Genomic DNA, 17,087 nt, shown 5'->3' with positions numbered 1-17,087 from the left:
GTTGGTTCACACGTCTCTTCATACCAGACTGGATGGGAGCCTCTTGAAGACAAGGACCAAATTGTATCTACCTGTGCCGTACTTGGTATAAAGAGCATTCAAATATTTACTGAATAAATGGAAAGAACTGACTGTAAGGGAAGGAAGCAGAGCATAGTATTCAGAAGGGGAGAAGGGTCAAGAGAAAGTCGGAGAGGGAGGCTGTTTGGTTTTGATTCTGCTTTTTCTTTTATAATGGGAGGCACTGGAGCGTTCTTAGAGAATGCAACCTATAAAGAGTGAAACATACCTAATGGAATGGGACTGGGTCAAGAACAGGGGTAAAGGGATTAACCCTGAACAGGAAAACAGACATTTCTTCTGTGGATATTGGAGGGGAAAGGAGGAAGAGTTGCAGATAGAGAAGATTACAGGTGCAGACAGCAGGAAATTGAGCAAGTTCAAGCAAAACGGCCTTTCTCTCTGAAGAAGGTGTCAAGGTGAGCGCTAAGAGCCAGGGGTAACCGTCTCTAAGATCTTTTAAGTGAAAGCTGTGGAATGTTCCCATGTGGGTACAAGTGGGTATTTTACACACACATAGAGTATCATTAAAGGATACAAAAGAAATGAATAGAAGTCACCATGGCCGCTGTTTGGGAACAAGCTGATTTGGTGGCCTGGGACATAAGAAAGTCTTGGGGATCTCGCTCTGTATTGTTACACTGCTGGCCTTTTTAAGAGGTGCATACATTACTTTTTCAGTTTAAAAAAACTATTTACAACAAAAAGGAATCGAGCCCATAGCAAAGGTAAAAAGAGTGATGATAACGGTTTAGCATAAATGTTAAGAGAAATGGAAAAGAAGGTAACCAAAGTTCAAGGTCATAGCCAGGGCTCTGGAATTAGACCGGCTGTGCTGGTATCCATCACCCCTTATCCCCAGCTGTAGCAGCTCAGGAAAGGCCCCAAACCCCTCTCCCCACCTCACGCTTCCGCTTCCGGCCTCTTGCCCCACAAGAGGGTGGTGAGAGTGCCTACTTCGAAGCAGTGAATGAGGATTAAGTGCTTAAAATAGCGCCCAGCCCACTGGGAGAGCTGAATAAATGTAGCTATTGTGATGATGATGATTATCCAGCAGGTTTGAGGACCCAGCTAATCAGCGGGCCCCTGGATCCAGAATGTAAGGGAATCAGTTCAGAGCTGGAAGGGTTTCCACCCCGATGCAGCAGCCCAGTTCAAGACCCAGAGGGCCTGTCCGGTTGCTCCAGGTTTGGAGATGTGAGGCAAATGGACAAGGAAACCAGAGATTCTCTCTTTAGTTAAAGTCTACCTTATGTCAATTTTGAGGAGGCGAGGAATGGGAAGGATCCTAGTTCAAAAGTTCCAGGGTTAAACTTTTGTGGAGTGTGGGTATAGTGTGGAGCGAAAGTCAGCAGGAAACTGACAAAGAAAGACAGAAAAGGTCAAGGGGCTAGAGGTCTAGATGAAACAGGAAGGAGGGGAGTAGGTCCAGGAAACAAACCTCTCGGTGTGTTCCCCACTTGAATTAAGGTCGGGTTTCTGGACACAGTGCAGGTGTCTAGCAGGAATGCAAGGAGAAAGGGAGGTGGGAAGCTGAAAAGAATGGTCAAAATGCTGCCAGTAACTGGGATCCTGTCACATCTCCTTCAAAATGACCAGCCCTAGAGAATTCAACACTACAGATGAGAATCCCCCCTCCTCTGGTATCTGAGGAAGAATCACAAGAGTAAAACTCATAATAGCTGTCACGTAGTAACTGGTAGGCACTGTGCCCACACTACTGAAACATCATTACCTCAACTAATCCTGACAACAAGCTCTAAGTGGATATGCTGTGGTTCTCTACTCCATTTTACAGACAGGAAAACTGAGAGGCACAAAAATTCATTAATTTGCCCAAAGATACGCAGCCATATTTGCATCCACTGAATCTATCCTAAGTCCTTTTTACCACAGCGGGGCTGTAAAGCCACATTGCCGGCCCCTGGAGGAGCCTGAATGGGTAAGCTCAGTTCTCCAATGACCCAGATATGCTTCTGATAGCCTTTACATGTCCTTCCCCACCACCACCGAAATCTTTTATAAAAAGAAACAGACATTTAGGGTATATCAATAACATTTAAATTTAAATTAATCATGAATAGATTAATGAACCAGGTGGTATAAGGTTACAAGAGTAATTTTGCATAGATTTTCAATTAGCCAAGCATTCACAGACCTCCAGTAGTAAGCTCAAGTCTATGCCAAGCATTGCAGAGAAAGTGACTTCCAAGAGCTCACAAACACATGCATAAAGTAAGCGAAAACAGGTTCAAGATACAAGATAACATATCAATAATAGCAAAATAATAACTTCAGAAGAGAGGCTGAATGAAGTTTGAGCATGGTCTTAATTGGAGACCATCACCTTTTATAAAGAAATGAGACTGTCACATTGAATTTCTGATTGCGGATGATGTGCGTTCTGGTTTTCATGTTCATTTCTCAGACTGTCAAATTTTTCATTAGAAATGAATTGTAATTGTCCTTATGAATTGCATTCTACCCAAGGATTTGATCAACACAACAGTTTAATACCACAGTACAGTCCATAATTAATGTCACCAATTTGTAAATCCTAGTTAAAAACTGAATGTTACAAAGTTTCAGTTTCTGATGCCCAAATAAACAACCCACCATGCAGCAATTACAGAATAAACTCCCCACATCCTGGGAAGATACTTTATAATAAAATAAGCCAAATAAATGCACTATTATGGATCTTACAATTAGACTAATCCATGTATCTCACTAAGAGTTTCAAAAAATTCTACATCACAACTCCAAAAGAAGCATGTACTTTTCTCTTTTAACTTCCAGAATAACCTAGAATCAACGATAATTGCCTTGGACAGCTGAACAGGTATTTAGCCATCTTTAACCCATGAAGGTCCCTCATGAAATAAATAAAAAGCCCTGTAAGCCCCTACACCTCAAGAAAATGAAGAGAAAAGATTATAAGGAAATATTGATAGGAAAGGAGAAGACAGACATTTCAATAGGATTTATAGAGTTTCACTTCTGACACTTACTGGTGAGCACACGGTGTTCTATCCCTTTTTTGCATGACAAAATATATATTTTTTTTTTAATTACAAGGGAAAAGTCTCAATAAACTATTAAGAAAAACTGTTTTGAAGCACACTGTATACATCCTTCACAACTGAGAAACACGTACTCATCACTTTGAGCTCATCACTAGACGAAGAACTAAAGGGGCAAAACCTGTGCCAGGTTCCTGTACTTGACCGCCTTCTTAAGTCATCTCTTGGATTCCTCAAACTGAGTCTACCGATCCCTTACTGGACTCTCCATGTCCATAAGACTTTTTCAATTTTGTATTTTTCCAAGATTATCTTAAGCATCTGCAGTAAAATAAGCATCACCCGGACAATCTGAATGACCACTCTAAACCATGGTCCTCCCACCAGAAGTGTGGCTTCCAGTGGCCACACTTGCATGTGTGTGTGTGTGTGTGTGTGTGTGTGTGTGTGTGTGTGTGTGTGTATACACCACAATAGGGCACCAGAAGAAGGCTAAACAACATCCATTGCACTACACAGGTTTTCACAATCTCCTTACTCAGTAAGAATTCCGTTCCAAAAGGTTGTCCGTAATGCCAAAATAACACTATTCAAGGAACCACACACTCAGAGCTATGGCGAGGTGCATTTCAAGAGAAAAATGAATATAGATGCCGGTGGTCTTGGCTTCAATTCCTTCTGCTCCTTTTCAATAATTTCATACAGTTGAATAGGAAATACCTACATATGGCTAGATTATCTTTTTTACCATAACCAGGTTTATAAGAGTTCACTACTTCACCCAGGGCCTTAAGTTAAGATCTTGTGAGAAAGACAGTAATGGTAGATGACAGGTCTCTCCCAATCGTGCAGGGCTGCATCTTCGGCTTTATCACTGTCCTCTGCTTCCTCAGCCTCTGGGATTCCATTTCCATCCAAGAGTCAAGCTGACAAAAGGAAAACAGCCATACGCATATCTTCCCACTATTATATCCAACGACGATGACTTAATTTCGGCAAAACATCATCATCAATCACATTAAATTAATGTTGTTGTTCATTTGAATTTTATTCGTTTTATAGTTTTGTTTTGGGTTTTATGTGAAAATCTGTTTGAGTTTTACAGTTGTAAAAGAGCCATAAGCATAAGGAGTTATATTTTTGGTTTATATCTATATATATATAAGTAACATTATTTTTATTATCATTCAAGTCCACACTGGAGAATCACAAGGATTTTTTTTTCTAAGTTTGAGGTTGTTGCTTTCGTAGGTTTCTTTTCTAAGTTTCATCTGTATGCAAGCATCATCGTTTCATGGTCCCCATTTTACATATAAAAACGTAACCCCTACAAAGCTTGAAAACCTTGCTTTGACCATGCAGCCATCACAATTAGAAGCCTGCATCAACCCAAATGTCACCTGGCAGGCCAGGAGAACTGAGAACAGCAGGACTCTGCCCCCGCCACACATGCCATGAGGAAAAAGCCTGACCCTGGGAAGAGTTTCCAGTATAGGAAAGTAATTCAAATACCCGATGTAATATCCCCAGTGCCCTAAAACCTAGAACACATTGTACTACCACTATTACTACTGATGACAGCAACAACAATCCTGTAAATGGCAAATATTTACATCGTGGTTACAACGAGCCAGGTATTCTTCTAGGCCCACCACACAGTAATTTCTAATCTTCCCAACAATCCCATTTTACACATGAGGAAACAGAGGCACAGAGAGAAGGAACTAGCCCAAGTGAATGCATGGCAGAGCTAGGATTCGAGCCCTCACAGTGGTCCAAGTCACTGCTCATAAATGCTATTCACAAGGCCTCATCTATAAAAAAAAAAAAAACTCTAAGAAAGGATGACAGTGGGTCTTTTTGAAGAACATAATCTATGGCAAGCGTTTCCAAACAGTTCTCATTAATTAGCTAGTAACTGAAACATTCCAGCACCAAAACTTAACTTACTGAAACTCTTAAATCCTTCCCTAAGTTAATAATGATTATTTGATTTGCTATTTGAGAAAATTATTCCCAACGGTAGGCATTTCAGTGCCACCCTGCTGCTATGGAAAGAAAAGTTACCTTTGTAGATCCTGTTCAAAGAAAGCTCATGCTTTGATCCTTAATATCCCATGAAGTAAAAGGTTATGCTTAATCTATATTTTATAGATCTAAAAGTCAAATTAGTTTCTGGGAGAAACAAGCAGAGTGTGATGGTAAGCATATTCTGTAGCATTCGTTTCATTCCTCGTTGGGAGGATACTATGTGCTGAGTTAAAGACAATTACATTAGTATAATACGTAGCAGTTTTTTCTGGTATTATTCTGCAAGCATAAACAAGTTATACACATGTTATTTTACATTCTATATAAAAAGCCAATTTTAAATCCAATTTATAAGGCAATAAATATATAAAGATTCTAGGACACAGCAATAAAGTTATGCCATAAAGTAGAGTTAATTCACGACGACAATAATAAAAGCATGACAAATTTTAGCATTGTACCAACTGCACAAAGGTGTTTCAGGTAACATCTGTTCAGAAGCAATTGCTACAAGACAGACGAGATGAGATGCAAGGTTTCACAGTGTAATAAATGTATGTCAGTTTGCTTGCTTCATAATTAAAGACATGAGTCTTTGAAAAAAGCAATTAAGACTTGCTCTAAATCTGAGACAATTATCCCTACTCCCATCCCTTTTTACCCCCCACCACACACACACACACACACACACACACACACACAAAAGATCCAAAATGATCCAGAAGTAATAAATGCCATATATCATCTACTTTCAGCAGCTAAACATACTCCCAAAAGCCACTTGATATATTTTGTTTCTTTTGATAAATCATATACTAACAAACAAAAAAAAAAAAAAAAAAAAACTTTTTTTCTCTTGTTAGGAAGGATAAACAGGGAAAAAAAGTCTGGGGCAATTCAGGCAATTTACTTAGAAGACTGGCCTGAATAAAATAAATGATCTTACCTTATGAAGCTTTCAATGTCAAATGAGTTAGGTGGATTTTGACATGAATTGACACTCAAGGGCCTAAAGACTTCAAATAAGAACACTGTGTCCAATTCTTGACGATTTAACTCTAGGACAACTGAAAGCATCACTTTCGCTGAGAACTTAATGAAGAAATAAACTCAAAAAAAGCACACAGAAATCACCTCCACCTTTTCTCAGCTTTCTAGCAACTACGAAAATGATGCAGAACAAGACGAATTCAAGTTCTAGTTGCTGTTCCAGAAGACCAAACTGTTATCTTATATCCACCCCAATCATAAGCAGTCCAAAATAAAACGATACCACAAGGAAGAGATTTAGATGAATCTGATGGTTCTCCTAAAACACGCGTATATAAACTGTTAAACCACACCTTTCAATGTGGTCACCCTCAGAACCATACCTGCTATTCGTTTCCTGTGGCTGCCGAAACAAATTACCAAACTTGAAGGCTCAGAACAAAAATGTATTCTCTCAGTGCTGGAGGCCCAAAGTCAGAAATGAGTTTCACTGGGCTCAGATCAAGGTGTTAGCAGTAGCGCTCTTCCTCTGAAAGCTCTAAAGGAGACCAGTTCCTTCCGTCTTCCAGTTTCTGATGGCTGCCTGCATTCTTTGGCTTGGGGCCACATCACCCATCTCTGCCTTGGAGTCACATCACCTTCTCCTTTTCTGAAGTCAAATCTCCCTCTGCCTCCCTTCTTACAAGGACACCTAGTGTGCATTTAGGGCCCAGCCTGATAATACAGAATAATCTCCCCATTTTAAAAGCCTTAACTTAAAGTCCTTTTTAGCAATAGAAGGTAACACTGACAGGTTTCAGGAATTAAGACATGAATATCTTTGGGGGGGGGGTCATTATTCAGCCTGCCATACCTTCCTCAAGATATAACCAAAGCAACGAGGTGAACGTGCACTAATCTCATCAAGCCTACTCTGATTTCAAATCCCCCCAAGTTCCCAGTACAATAGACAATAGTTCTCCAACTTCATACCTCTTCCCATCTCACAAGCTGCCTATGATCAGGAAATCACTAATTCTATATTCATTAAAAGTGTTAGTATTTTTAACGGCACCTGAATGAGGAAAGTAGTAAAGATTAAAACTCCAAATGAGAGAGAGAATACAGGACAGTGACTAAAAATGTGGGAAACAGCTTGCCTGGGTTCACTGCCATCCTCACCACCAGGCAGCTGTGTGACGTAAGGCGGTTCAAGCTCTGCGCTTTGCTTTTCCCATCCAGCAAACAAGGCTAGTAAGACCACACACCTCATTGAGTTGTTGTAAGGATTAAAGGAGTGTGTGTGTGTGTGTGTGTGTGTGTGTGTGTGTAGCACCTAGAACAGAACTTGGTTCATTCAATAACAATAAGGTTAACTATTATTATTAATGATGCCCAAAATGGTAGACACAGATATTACTGTGTGAAAAATCACAACCAAAATTGAAGGTACTGTAATGACATAATTAAACAATAACTAACAATCTGTTCGATGGAAACCATAAGATTAAATGCAAGATTTACACTAAAGTCTGTGAGAACTTTTAAAGGATATTCCTAATTAAAAAGGAGCGCTGCTCTGCCAACTAGGATCACCAAATGCACCGACCTCCTATCAAAAAACTGGCCCACAGCCTAGAGATGGGAACTTCTCCAGAAGCCACACATCCTGCTCTCAATCTGGATGTGGGGGCCACTACCGTCTGTACTATATGTTTCTAAGGTAGGAACAAAGTTCCCAGCATCACTGAAAGACATTTCATGACAAGTAGGGCAAATGTTTTGTTTTGTTCTAGAAGGGAAATCAGACTCAGGCTCAGTTACTGGGAGTGTGACCTAGGGCTGGACAAACTTTAATGGTCCTCCTGCACTCTATCTACCTTCACAAAGCCTTCGTCCAGGTACCTGCCTTGTCCCCCCGGCCTCCAATGGTGGCATCCTGTCCCCCAGTATCTAACCCCAGCATCTCAATACCCACTGCTTACCATATTTTCTACTGAAGTCAAGTCAGTTAGTTCACGAACAGCCCAAAAGTCGGTGATTTCCTGTGAAGCCAAACAATCATACTTTTGCAATAGACTAATTTCTACTATTTACACAGATCTATGAGGAGAAATTCTGGACTACAAACTTCTATATGCAGTTCAAAAGTAACTTGAGACTCGTCACTATACCTATAGCAGGAAACAAGGATGTGTCTGCTTTATTAAGGCTCAAAGTAAACTAGGATCTCAGTGGGCACCAGAGCTCTTGCCTTCCTCATCTAAGACTGGAGTAAGGGGCAATTTCCCACGAAGCTCTACTGCCAGCTTGCAGCTTTGTGGAATATGCAAAAACACCAAAACACCTAGATCATCCCTATTTCTGTGACACACTGACCTACCTTACTCATTCCAGTCAAAAGGAGCTGCCCCTGGCAAGTAGGTGACCAATGACTAGGTGGCCCGAAGAGATTCAGGCTAACAAGGCTCCATACGAAATCCAGAGAAAGCCAAGAACCGACTTGACATCTAGCAGTAGAGCAAACTGAACTACAGAACGATCTCGTATAGAAGCATTGTTGAGATCTCATGAGGAAGGGATGGTCTCCATCCTCAAAACAAGAGTTACTAGGGTAAGACCGAGAGCAGTGTGGAACTAGGCTGACTGGGAAGAGCTGCTTAGAAGGCAGCCTTAAGATCGGCATACCAAGCCTCAGGCCAGGAACAGAGTTGGGGCTAAGCATGGAACCCTGGGCTCTCTAAGAGTCCTACTTCAATAAGAGGTGGTCCCAAATCAGTGGCACTCCCAGAAAAGTACTCCGGAGAAAAGCATCCCCACTATGGCCTCTTGGAAGACAGGTTAAGATAAAGCACTGAGCTTACAAAGATCTACTAGCACAAGAGGAAAGAATAAGCCACCATGAGCACAAGTCAATGTAGACAGTCCAAAAATTGCACGCACCAGAACTATCAAATAAAGAATAAAAAGAGTCACACAGGAAATGCCTAAAAAAGTAAAAGAAACAAAGAACTATCAGGAACGACCAGGCAGATTTGAAAAAGAAACAAATGGAAACTACAGAAATAAAAAATACAGTTGACCTTTGAACAACACAAGGGTTAGGGGCACTGGCTGATCCCCATGCAGTCAATATTCATGTATAACTTTTGACTCCCCAAAAACTTACTATCAATAGCCTATTGTTGACTGGAAGCCTAACCGATAACATAACAAATTAACATATATTTTCCATGTTATATGTATTAGGTCTGTATTCTCACAGCAAAGCTAGAGAAGAGAATATGTTATTAAGAAAATCATAAGAAAAAATAAATTTACAGTACTGTACTGGAAGAAATCCATGCATAAGTAGACCTGTGCAGTTCAAACCCATGTTGTTCAAGAGTCAACTGTAATTGCTAAACTGAAATATTCCACACAAGTTAAATAGCGATTAAACATTGCTGATAACAGAATTAGTGAAATGGAAAATATAGCTAGAGAAACTACCATTTAAGCAGGAATCTAAATTAGTTTCAGGGATTACCAATACTCCAAATTACCTCTAAATTAATTATGAAACAATGATTCAAATCAGACTCCAATCTGAAAACAAGCACTGTGGGGGCTCCTGGGTGGCACAGTCAATGAAGGGACCAAGTCTTGATTTCTGCTCAGGTCATGATCTCAGGGTGGTGAGATCAAGCCCCGTGGCAAGCTCTGCAATCAGCACAAAGTCTGCATGGGACCATTTCCCTCTCCCTCTGCCCTTCCCCACCCATGCGCACGCTCTCTCGCAAATAAATAAATAAATCTTAAAATAAATAAAAAATAAAAGCAAACATTGTTTTAGATATATTTATTAACTTTAAAGCTTCAAAGTATTGCTTTTAGAGGTCATTTCATCTTTACAATAACCCTTTTAACCTACTTAAGAAATGAAAAACAGATTGAAATCCAAATCACCTGATACATCCTTCAATGAAACTAACCTAAATACTAGTTTAGGTTCTGTTTTCATGCCTTCCTTGCTGGAAGAGTCACAGAAAATCACACCCCATGCATTCTGGAGCACAGGAATGAGAAACAAAATGGAATGACATTACTAACACAGAGAGTAGACTCTAAAAGGAAGAAAAGTCATTGCCCCAGGATTCTTCTCACACTGGCTAGAATCCCACATTGCCAGTTTAACTCTATCCTGTTTATTCCTCACCTCTGTTAAAATAACAACATAGTGATCCTCCTGCAAAACGTCCCCTGGCCTATGGCCATCTTGATACTTAATTTAGCAAAATTAATCCATGTTGTCCCTCAATTTCTGTATTCTGATACATATCATAGCTCTGCTCCCAGTTTTATTCAACCATCATTTTTAACTGTTATACCTAGCAACTCACTCCACAAATCTCTGTTCCCTTAATGTGTGTATACTGACTTAAATTCCTAATGAGTTTTATTTGTTCACAAAAGGCACATGCAGTACTGTATAATCTATAACTTAAAATTTTTTCCATACTCCTAAGTAAAATGGACGGGTCCAATATTAAATTTTCAATTGTTAGATTCACCCCAGAGCTACCAACCTATAGTGATTTACCCACACCTACATAAAACAATCATCATTGCATTGCATCAATAGGCCTTCTTTCACTAGCTGACACCAACAGAAAGATTCACAAGCCGCTGATCATGACATCTCCCTCGGGTGCCAAAGTGAATAAGAGAAGCAACCAGAATAGCGCGTTTCAAATACTTAGACTTCTTTCCAATCTAAGCAAAACATTCCTTAGCCGTGACTACATAGCCCGCCAAGTTTTCAAACGAGTTGTTTCTACTTAGAAAATTACATCTACCTTAAAAAGTTCTTCGTGGATTAAAATATTAAACAGAAAAAGAAATCTTATCACCTAAAAGTTCACTTTGCTATGTCTCATACCCTCAAGACGCTAGAGGGGTGGGGAGAAGTTCGGCTTAAAAAATGCAAAGTTCACCTAAGTGACGTCAATACAGACACATCTGAACCGCTTTCCATGTCAGCCAGAACAAATATGGGGCAGCACAGTGATCAGTGTGTTTGTCAGAGGATCCAAACAGAATTGGACCCTGTCGTCGTAAATCTATTAGGAGACTGGCAGCTCTAGAAACTTAGAACAAAATTTATCCCCCACCCATCCTCACCTCCCAGGCCCTGTGGATCCACCCATGGCTGTCAGCCAAATAAAGTTTAATGAAATCGAAGGATCCCGGGACCTGAGCCGCAGCCCTTCCGCAAGGCAGGAAAGGAGCTGCCCCACCACAGCTCCAGGCGAAACTTACAAACTTGGGGCGTTTCTCTCCAGGCTCCTCCGCGGGGCCGGGCGGAGGGTGCTGGGGGCCCTTCCTGCGCTGCATCTTGCTTTCCCCGCAGCTGCGGAGCGAGGCGGAGGCGGGGTAGGGGGCCCCGGCAGCCGAGCTCTGCTTCGGGTGGTGCAGCCGCGGCCGGTGCCTATCCATCTTTCCCGGAAGCTCTGGAGGACGGAAAGAAGGCGGCCGCAATGCGAGTCACAAGAGGGGAGCTCGGGAATCCGCGGCGGACTGGACTTCCCGGTTCCGCCGCCCGCCCAGCCAGCCCAACTCAGCCCAACCGCTGCTGCCGTTGTCACCGCCAACACATCCGAAAACTCCCGCCACCGTGGACCGCTCGGGACCCGCCAATCCCGCGCTGCTTTGTCAAGGACACTCCCGGGACCCGCCTTTTCCGGGCAGAACGAAACGTGATTGGCTGTGCGGCCCGTTTATTTCGCCATTCAACACCTCTGGCGGTCCGGGCAGCCCACCTTAAGGGCACCGGTGGGATCAGCTCGGGAAAGCCTGAGAACCTACTAGAAGTCACTTGTGTAGGTTTATTTGGAATTTGGAGAGCCGGTTCCTGCAACCTGGAAGGCAGGCGAGACCCTCTGAACCACCATGTGAGCAGCACTGGAATATGAAATCATCTGCTAACCGTGGTGCTATGGCCACTGGGAAAAGTAGTTCTAGGATCTGTACTTGAAAATGCTCTAGGCAAGTGAGAAACCATGACGCTCCAGAAGGATGCCTTTTGGACATACTGAATGCCTGCTGAGTACCTAAGTGCTGAGAGCCTCTCTGGGGTGGCAGAGGGGTCCACCAAAAATCAGAAGAGGCTCAGCCACATCCTTAGGGAGTTCACAGTCTGTGGTTCACAACCCTTTACACAAATAATATAAACGCGTAACAGTTATTTGAAAGGTTCAGTGAGAACAAAGGGGGGATATTAAATCTGAAGGAGCAGATCTGGAAAGGCGAATGGAAGAGTCCATGGATTTTCACTAGGTAGGAAAGACTGGCAGGACATCAGATATATGGCACTGGGGGCGGAAGCAAGGCCAAGAGCACTCAAGACCAAAAAGCTGAAAAAATTTCTAGAGCTTACAATGAAGGGCCTTGAGGTAAAACCATGCAAGAGTTCATTGTGTAAACCCAAGGTCAAGCCTCAAGGCTAAAGCAGTTTTCCCACGCAGCAGGGTGCTTTTTCCCCCTTTTGAAGTCATCTTTTCCTTTGAACTATTTCCTTAAGTTATCCATCTTCTGACTACGTGGAAGTGGTGTGGGCCAAGACTCTGGTAAACATGCAGTACTTGATTTGGGTTCAAGAAACAATTCCAGCACCTCTGGGAAAATTAGCACAGAGGTTCAGAAAAGGGGCCTTAGTTCCTAGTAGGTCTTCAGGCTACAGTCATTGGGTTGTTGTTGTTTTGTTTTGTTTTGTTTTTTAATGTTTATTTGTTTATACCATACCAGACTTTCTGTGCCAGTCTCTATCTTTAAAAAGCAAGTAATCTTTAAGGGAAAGTCCAGGAGAACTAGGGTCATCAAGGGCCAGAGACCTGAAGTAGTTCATTAGGTCTTAATAACCATTAGACCCAAGTACAAATTTTATTCCTGTCATTTACTAGCTATGAGATGTTGGAGATGAAGTTAAACTTTCTTTCTCTGCCATTCCATCTGCAAAAGGGGGTAACAATAATAATAATACCTAACAAACAGGGGTATCATCAGGCTTAAATGAGATAGCATATGTAAAGCTCTTAGAAATGTCTGTGAAAGCCCTTCCCACCAAAGACCACCAGGAGGAAGACCTATAGTTGAATTCAAGTGGAGTTTATTACTCACTGGGGATGAGACCATGCACTATGGGGAACTGTGGGATTTCTCAGTAAGAAAGTATTAGAAAGGGCTCAAAGGATTTGGACATTGGTTAGGTGATTTGGAAAGCTCCTTAGAAACTGAGTGGGGAGGGTTACTCTGGATTTCAGTGCTGTCAGGAATTGGAGACAGTTTAATGACTCGGTATCTTAATACATTTTATCTAGAAGAATGGCAGGTAAAGAATGAGGTTAGAGTTGTAACTGACAACAAAGCAGCAGTCATTCATAGTATCAGGAAGGAGGGCTTGGTATTTTGTGATTTGCACTTGACCTTGCTGTTGTTTGTGCGTTGATAAAATTAGAAGTGGTCTTGTTCTGTCTCACTTCAACACAGTCAGAGTGACCTTATCTGATATTGATGCTCTGAGAAATTGTTTATGTCCATGAGGAGAACAACATGGTTAAGCTGTGAGTGTCAGGCTAGCTTTTAAAAACATTGAGCCCTTGCTGTAAGTGTCAAACTAGTTACCTGATGTGAAGGGCTACTCTTTGCTTTCTCATGTCCTTGGCATGTAGAAGGTACTAAGTATAAATAAACAGAAGTTATTGTAATTAATTTTCAAGCTTCACATAGATCACTCTGAAATTTTTCTTATAGAAATGGTTGGGGCACCTGGGTGGCTCCACGGGTTAAGCGATTAAGCATCTGACTTCAGCTCAGGTCATGATCTCAGGGTCCTGGGATCGAGCCCCGCATAGGGCTCCATGCAGCAGGGAGTCTGCTTGTCCCTCTCACTCTGTCCCTCACTCTGCTATCTCTCAAAAAAAATAAAATCTTAAAAAAAAAAAAAGAAAGAAAGGAATTCTTTGCAACTGCAAAGCATCTGTAAAAATAATACTTTTGCCTAAGTTTTACATTTTTAAAAGTACATTTTTAATTTATTATTTAACCTTCACAACAGCATGCACTGCCTCTCATTCTGGCACCCCCACAAGAAGATGATAAACCCCACTGAGTCAAGAGCTTTGGAAATGTTCCCTGTGCCAGGCTCGGTGCACAGGACTAGGATAAAATTTAATGAGACAAAAGGCAGGCCTGGAGAAGCTTGGAATCCAAAAATACATTTCCTTCCTTTATCATTTCTGTTCAGTCTCAATGTCCAGACAGTTATGAGTGCAATTTTTATGAGGGTTCACTCTTAATAACTGCATAAGAGAGAAAGGCATGAAAAGCTGAGGGAAGGGATGGATCATTCCCAATCTATTTTTTGTAATGACAATTTTATGAGATACCATTTCACCCTTATCAGATTGACAAATATTGCAAAGTCTCGTGTCACCAAATTCTGGCCAAGACGTAGGGATTCCTACAAAGATGACGAGCGTGCACAATGGAAGCAGCCACTTCGGACAGCAAACTTGCTAGGACCTAGGAAAGGTGAAGGTACACGTACCTGTGACCCAGCATGTCCATGGCTACACGTTTCCCTGGAGACACCCAAAGACACCCATGCGAAGATACTCCTCGAACACTTCATAATAGCAAAACAGAGTAAACTGTTTGACCAGCCTGCAGTCACAGAAAGAGTAAAACACAAAGAGGTTTCTCACACGGTAGAATCCTACATTGTATTTAAAATAAATAACTAGGTCTACATGTGGATATATCTCAAGGATAAAGAGAAAAATCAAGTGGTACTGTATATTTATAGTGTGTGTGTGTGTGTGTGTGTGTGTGTGTGTGTGTGTGTGTGTAAAAACGAGGGAGGGACACCAGGGTGGCTCAGTTGGCTAAGTGTCTGCCTTCGGCTCAGGTCATGCTCCCAGGGTCCTGGAAGCCAGACCCACATCAGGCTCCCTGCTCAGCAAGGACCCTGCTTCTCCCTCTGCCTGTTTCTCCCTCTGCCTGGCACTCCCTCTGCTTGTGCTCGCTCTCTCTCTCTCTGACAAATAAATAAAACCTTAAAAAAACCAACAAATAAGGAAAATATACCCCAAAACTTCACCTACTTCCAGAGAGTAAAGGAAGAAGAAGCAAGGAATCAAAGCTGCAACTTTATAGCTAAAGTATCCGTAATGTTTTATTTATTAAAAGGGAAAGATCTGAAGTAAATCTAGCAAAATATGAGCAAGTATTTAATCTCAGCAGTGAGTGTATTTGTGTCTATTTTACTATTTTCTATAATTTTCTGTTTATCAGAAATGTTTCATATTCAGTTTTTAAGAAAATATACAAATTAAAAGAAATATAGGAACTTTGGAGGTAGCTCCCTTAACTCTTTCCATTCCTCAAAAAAATCTTAATTTATTGGCATTGAGACCATGATGAGCTATTAAGTGCACATAAGGAAAAGTGAAATAATTAATTTCTTTTTTAGGATGACTCTAATTTTTTTAAATTTTGAGTAATAAAATCTATTCCCTTCCCTTTACTTGTCTTCCACTCTCTTTGATTCTCTCTTATCAGATGCATTTTCCTTCTCTCCCAGAGACCCAGGAACCAACAACAACAAAAAACACTGCATTTCTCTCTTTCTATGAATTTTTTTCTACAAATTTGAGTCCTACAAAAGAAGTTTTTGTAGTTCAACAAAAGCCCTACAAAAAAAAAAAAATTACAAATTCAATGCTTTGCTGTGCATGCTTTCCAAGGAGTCAGTGGATTAGAACAAGAAACATAATTGCAAGCCTAATTCAAAGCCCAATTTATGTAACTTCACCACTTTCTGCATTGCTTTACCGCCAGACTGCAGTGGAGGCATACCTCATTTTACAAAAGCTCTATAGCACTTCGTACTTAATCACAGGGTATTAGAAAAATTAGCTGGCCATTAGCACTGACTTGGCGCCTTCATTTCAAACCTTTAGTAGCAAGGTATACTACCATTGCTTACCCTGCTGGGTTTGAGGCCTGGCTCCTTCCTTATTCTCCACCTGCTTGTCTGTCTTGGTTTAAATTGCTGCTGTTTTACAACATAACGTAAGATGGGGAGAGAGCAAATTATGTGCACAGAATGCTCACTGATATCGTCATATAATGTACAGAAACCAGGGTTTCTCAGTCTCGGTCCTATCGACATTTGAAGCCAGGTAATTCTTTGTTACGGGAGGGAGAGGGGGGCGAAGAGGCGGTCTTGAGCCTTGTAGGATGTTTAGCAGCATTTCTAACTCTGGCCACTAGATGTCACCAAAAATTTCACAAGACTGGCAAATATCCCTGAAGGGCTGAGTAATATTCCATTGTATGGATATACCATCTTTTGTTTAGCCATTCATCAGTTGATGGACATTTGGGTTGTTTCTTTCGGCTATTATAAATAATACCACTATAAATATTCATGTACTTGCTGTTCTGTGGGCCCAAGTATTCATTTCTCTCGGATATAAGCAGAGGAGAGGAAATGCACGGTCATACAGCAACTCTGTGTGTGACGAACTGCCAGACTCGACCAAAGTGGCACCATTTTCCATTCCCACCAGGAGAGCATGAGGGTTCCAATTCTGCAGTATCTTCACTAACATTTTTTTCACCCGACTTTTTGATTTGAGCCATGTAAGTGGGTATGGAGTGGTATCCATTGTGGTTTTGATTGGCCATCTACTTTTTGTTACTAAAATGCTATTGGCATACAGCTATGCCCATTCTTTTACATACCGTCCAGAGCTCCTTTTTCTGTACAACTGTAGACCAGAGTAGTTGCGACAGAGACCATCTGGCCTGCAAAACGTCAACTGTTTACTATCTGGTCCTTTATGGAAAATTTTTTTCTGACCCCTGCTAAATGATTTCCACACACCCAAACCCCTTGGTATATCACAATTAATTCTGTTCAGTTGTTTCTTTTTCTTCAATGAGAGGAGTATTCTAGTA

General features: G+C 41.3%; 1 protein-coding gene across 3 annotated transcripts in view; it reads right to left on the bottom strand.

Annotated features, from left to right (window-relative positions):
* The window catches only part of DIAPH3 (diaphanous related formin 3), a 475,240-nt gene extending 463,492 nt beyond the window's left edge, over nucleotides 1–11,748 (bottom strand). For all 3 annotated transcript variants that reach the window (XR_015725940.1, XM_087865106.1, XM_087865107.1), the window contains exon 1: nucleotides 11,385–11,748. Coding sequence is in view for 2 of the 3 variants with exons in the window: in XM_087865106.1 (XP_087721232.1) it covers nucleotides 11,385–11,561 (177 nt within the window). In the remaining variant the exon portion in view is untranslated. The remainder of the gene's footprint in view (nucleotides 1–11,384) is intronic.
* Between the last annotated feature and the right edge of the window lie 5,339 nt (nucleotides 11,749–17,087).

The sequence above is a fragment of the Ursus americanus genome, chromosome 10, assembly GCF_024610735.1.
Source record: "Ursus americanus isolate L20-20 chromosome 10, mUrsAme1.1.p, whole genome shotgun sequence".
NCBI lineage: Eukaryota > Metazoa > Chordata > Mammalia > Carnivora > Ursidae > Ursus > Ursus americanus.
This window is presented reverse-complemented; position numbering and strand designations above follow the sequence as displayed.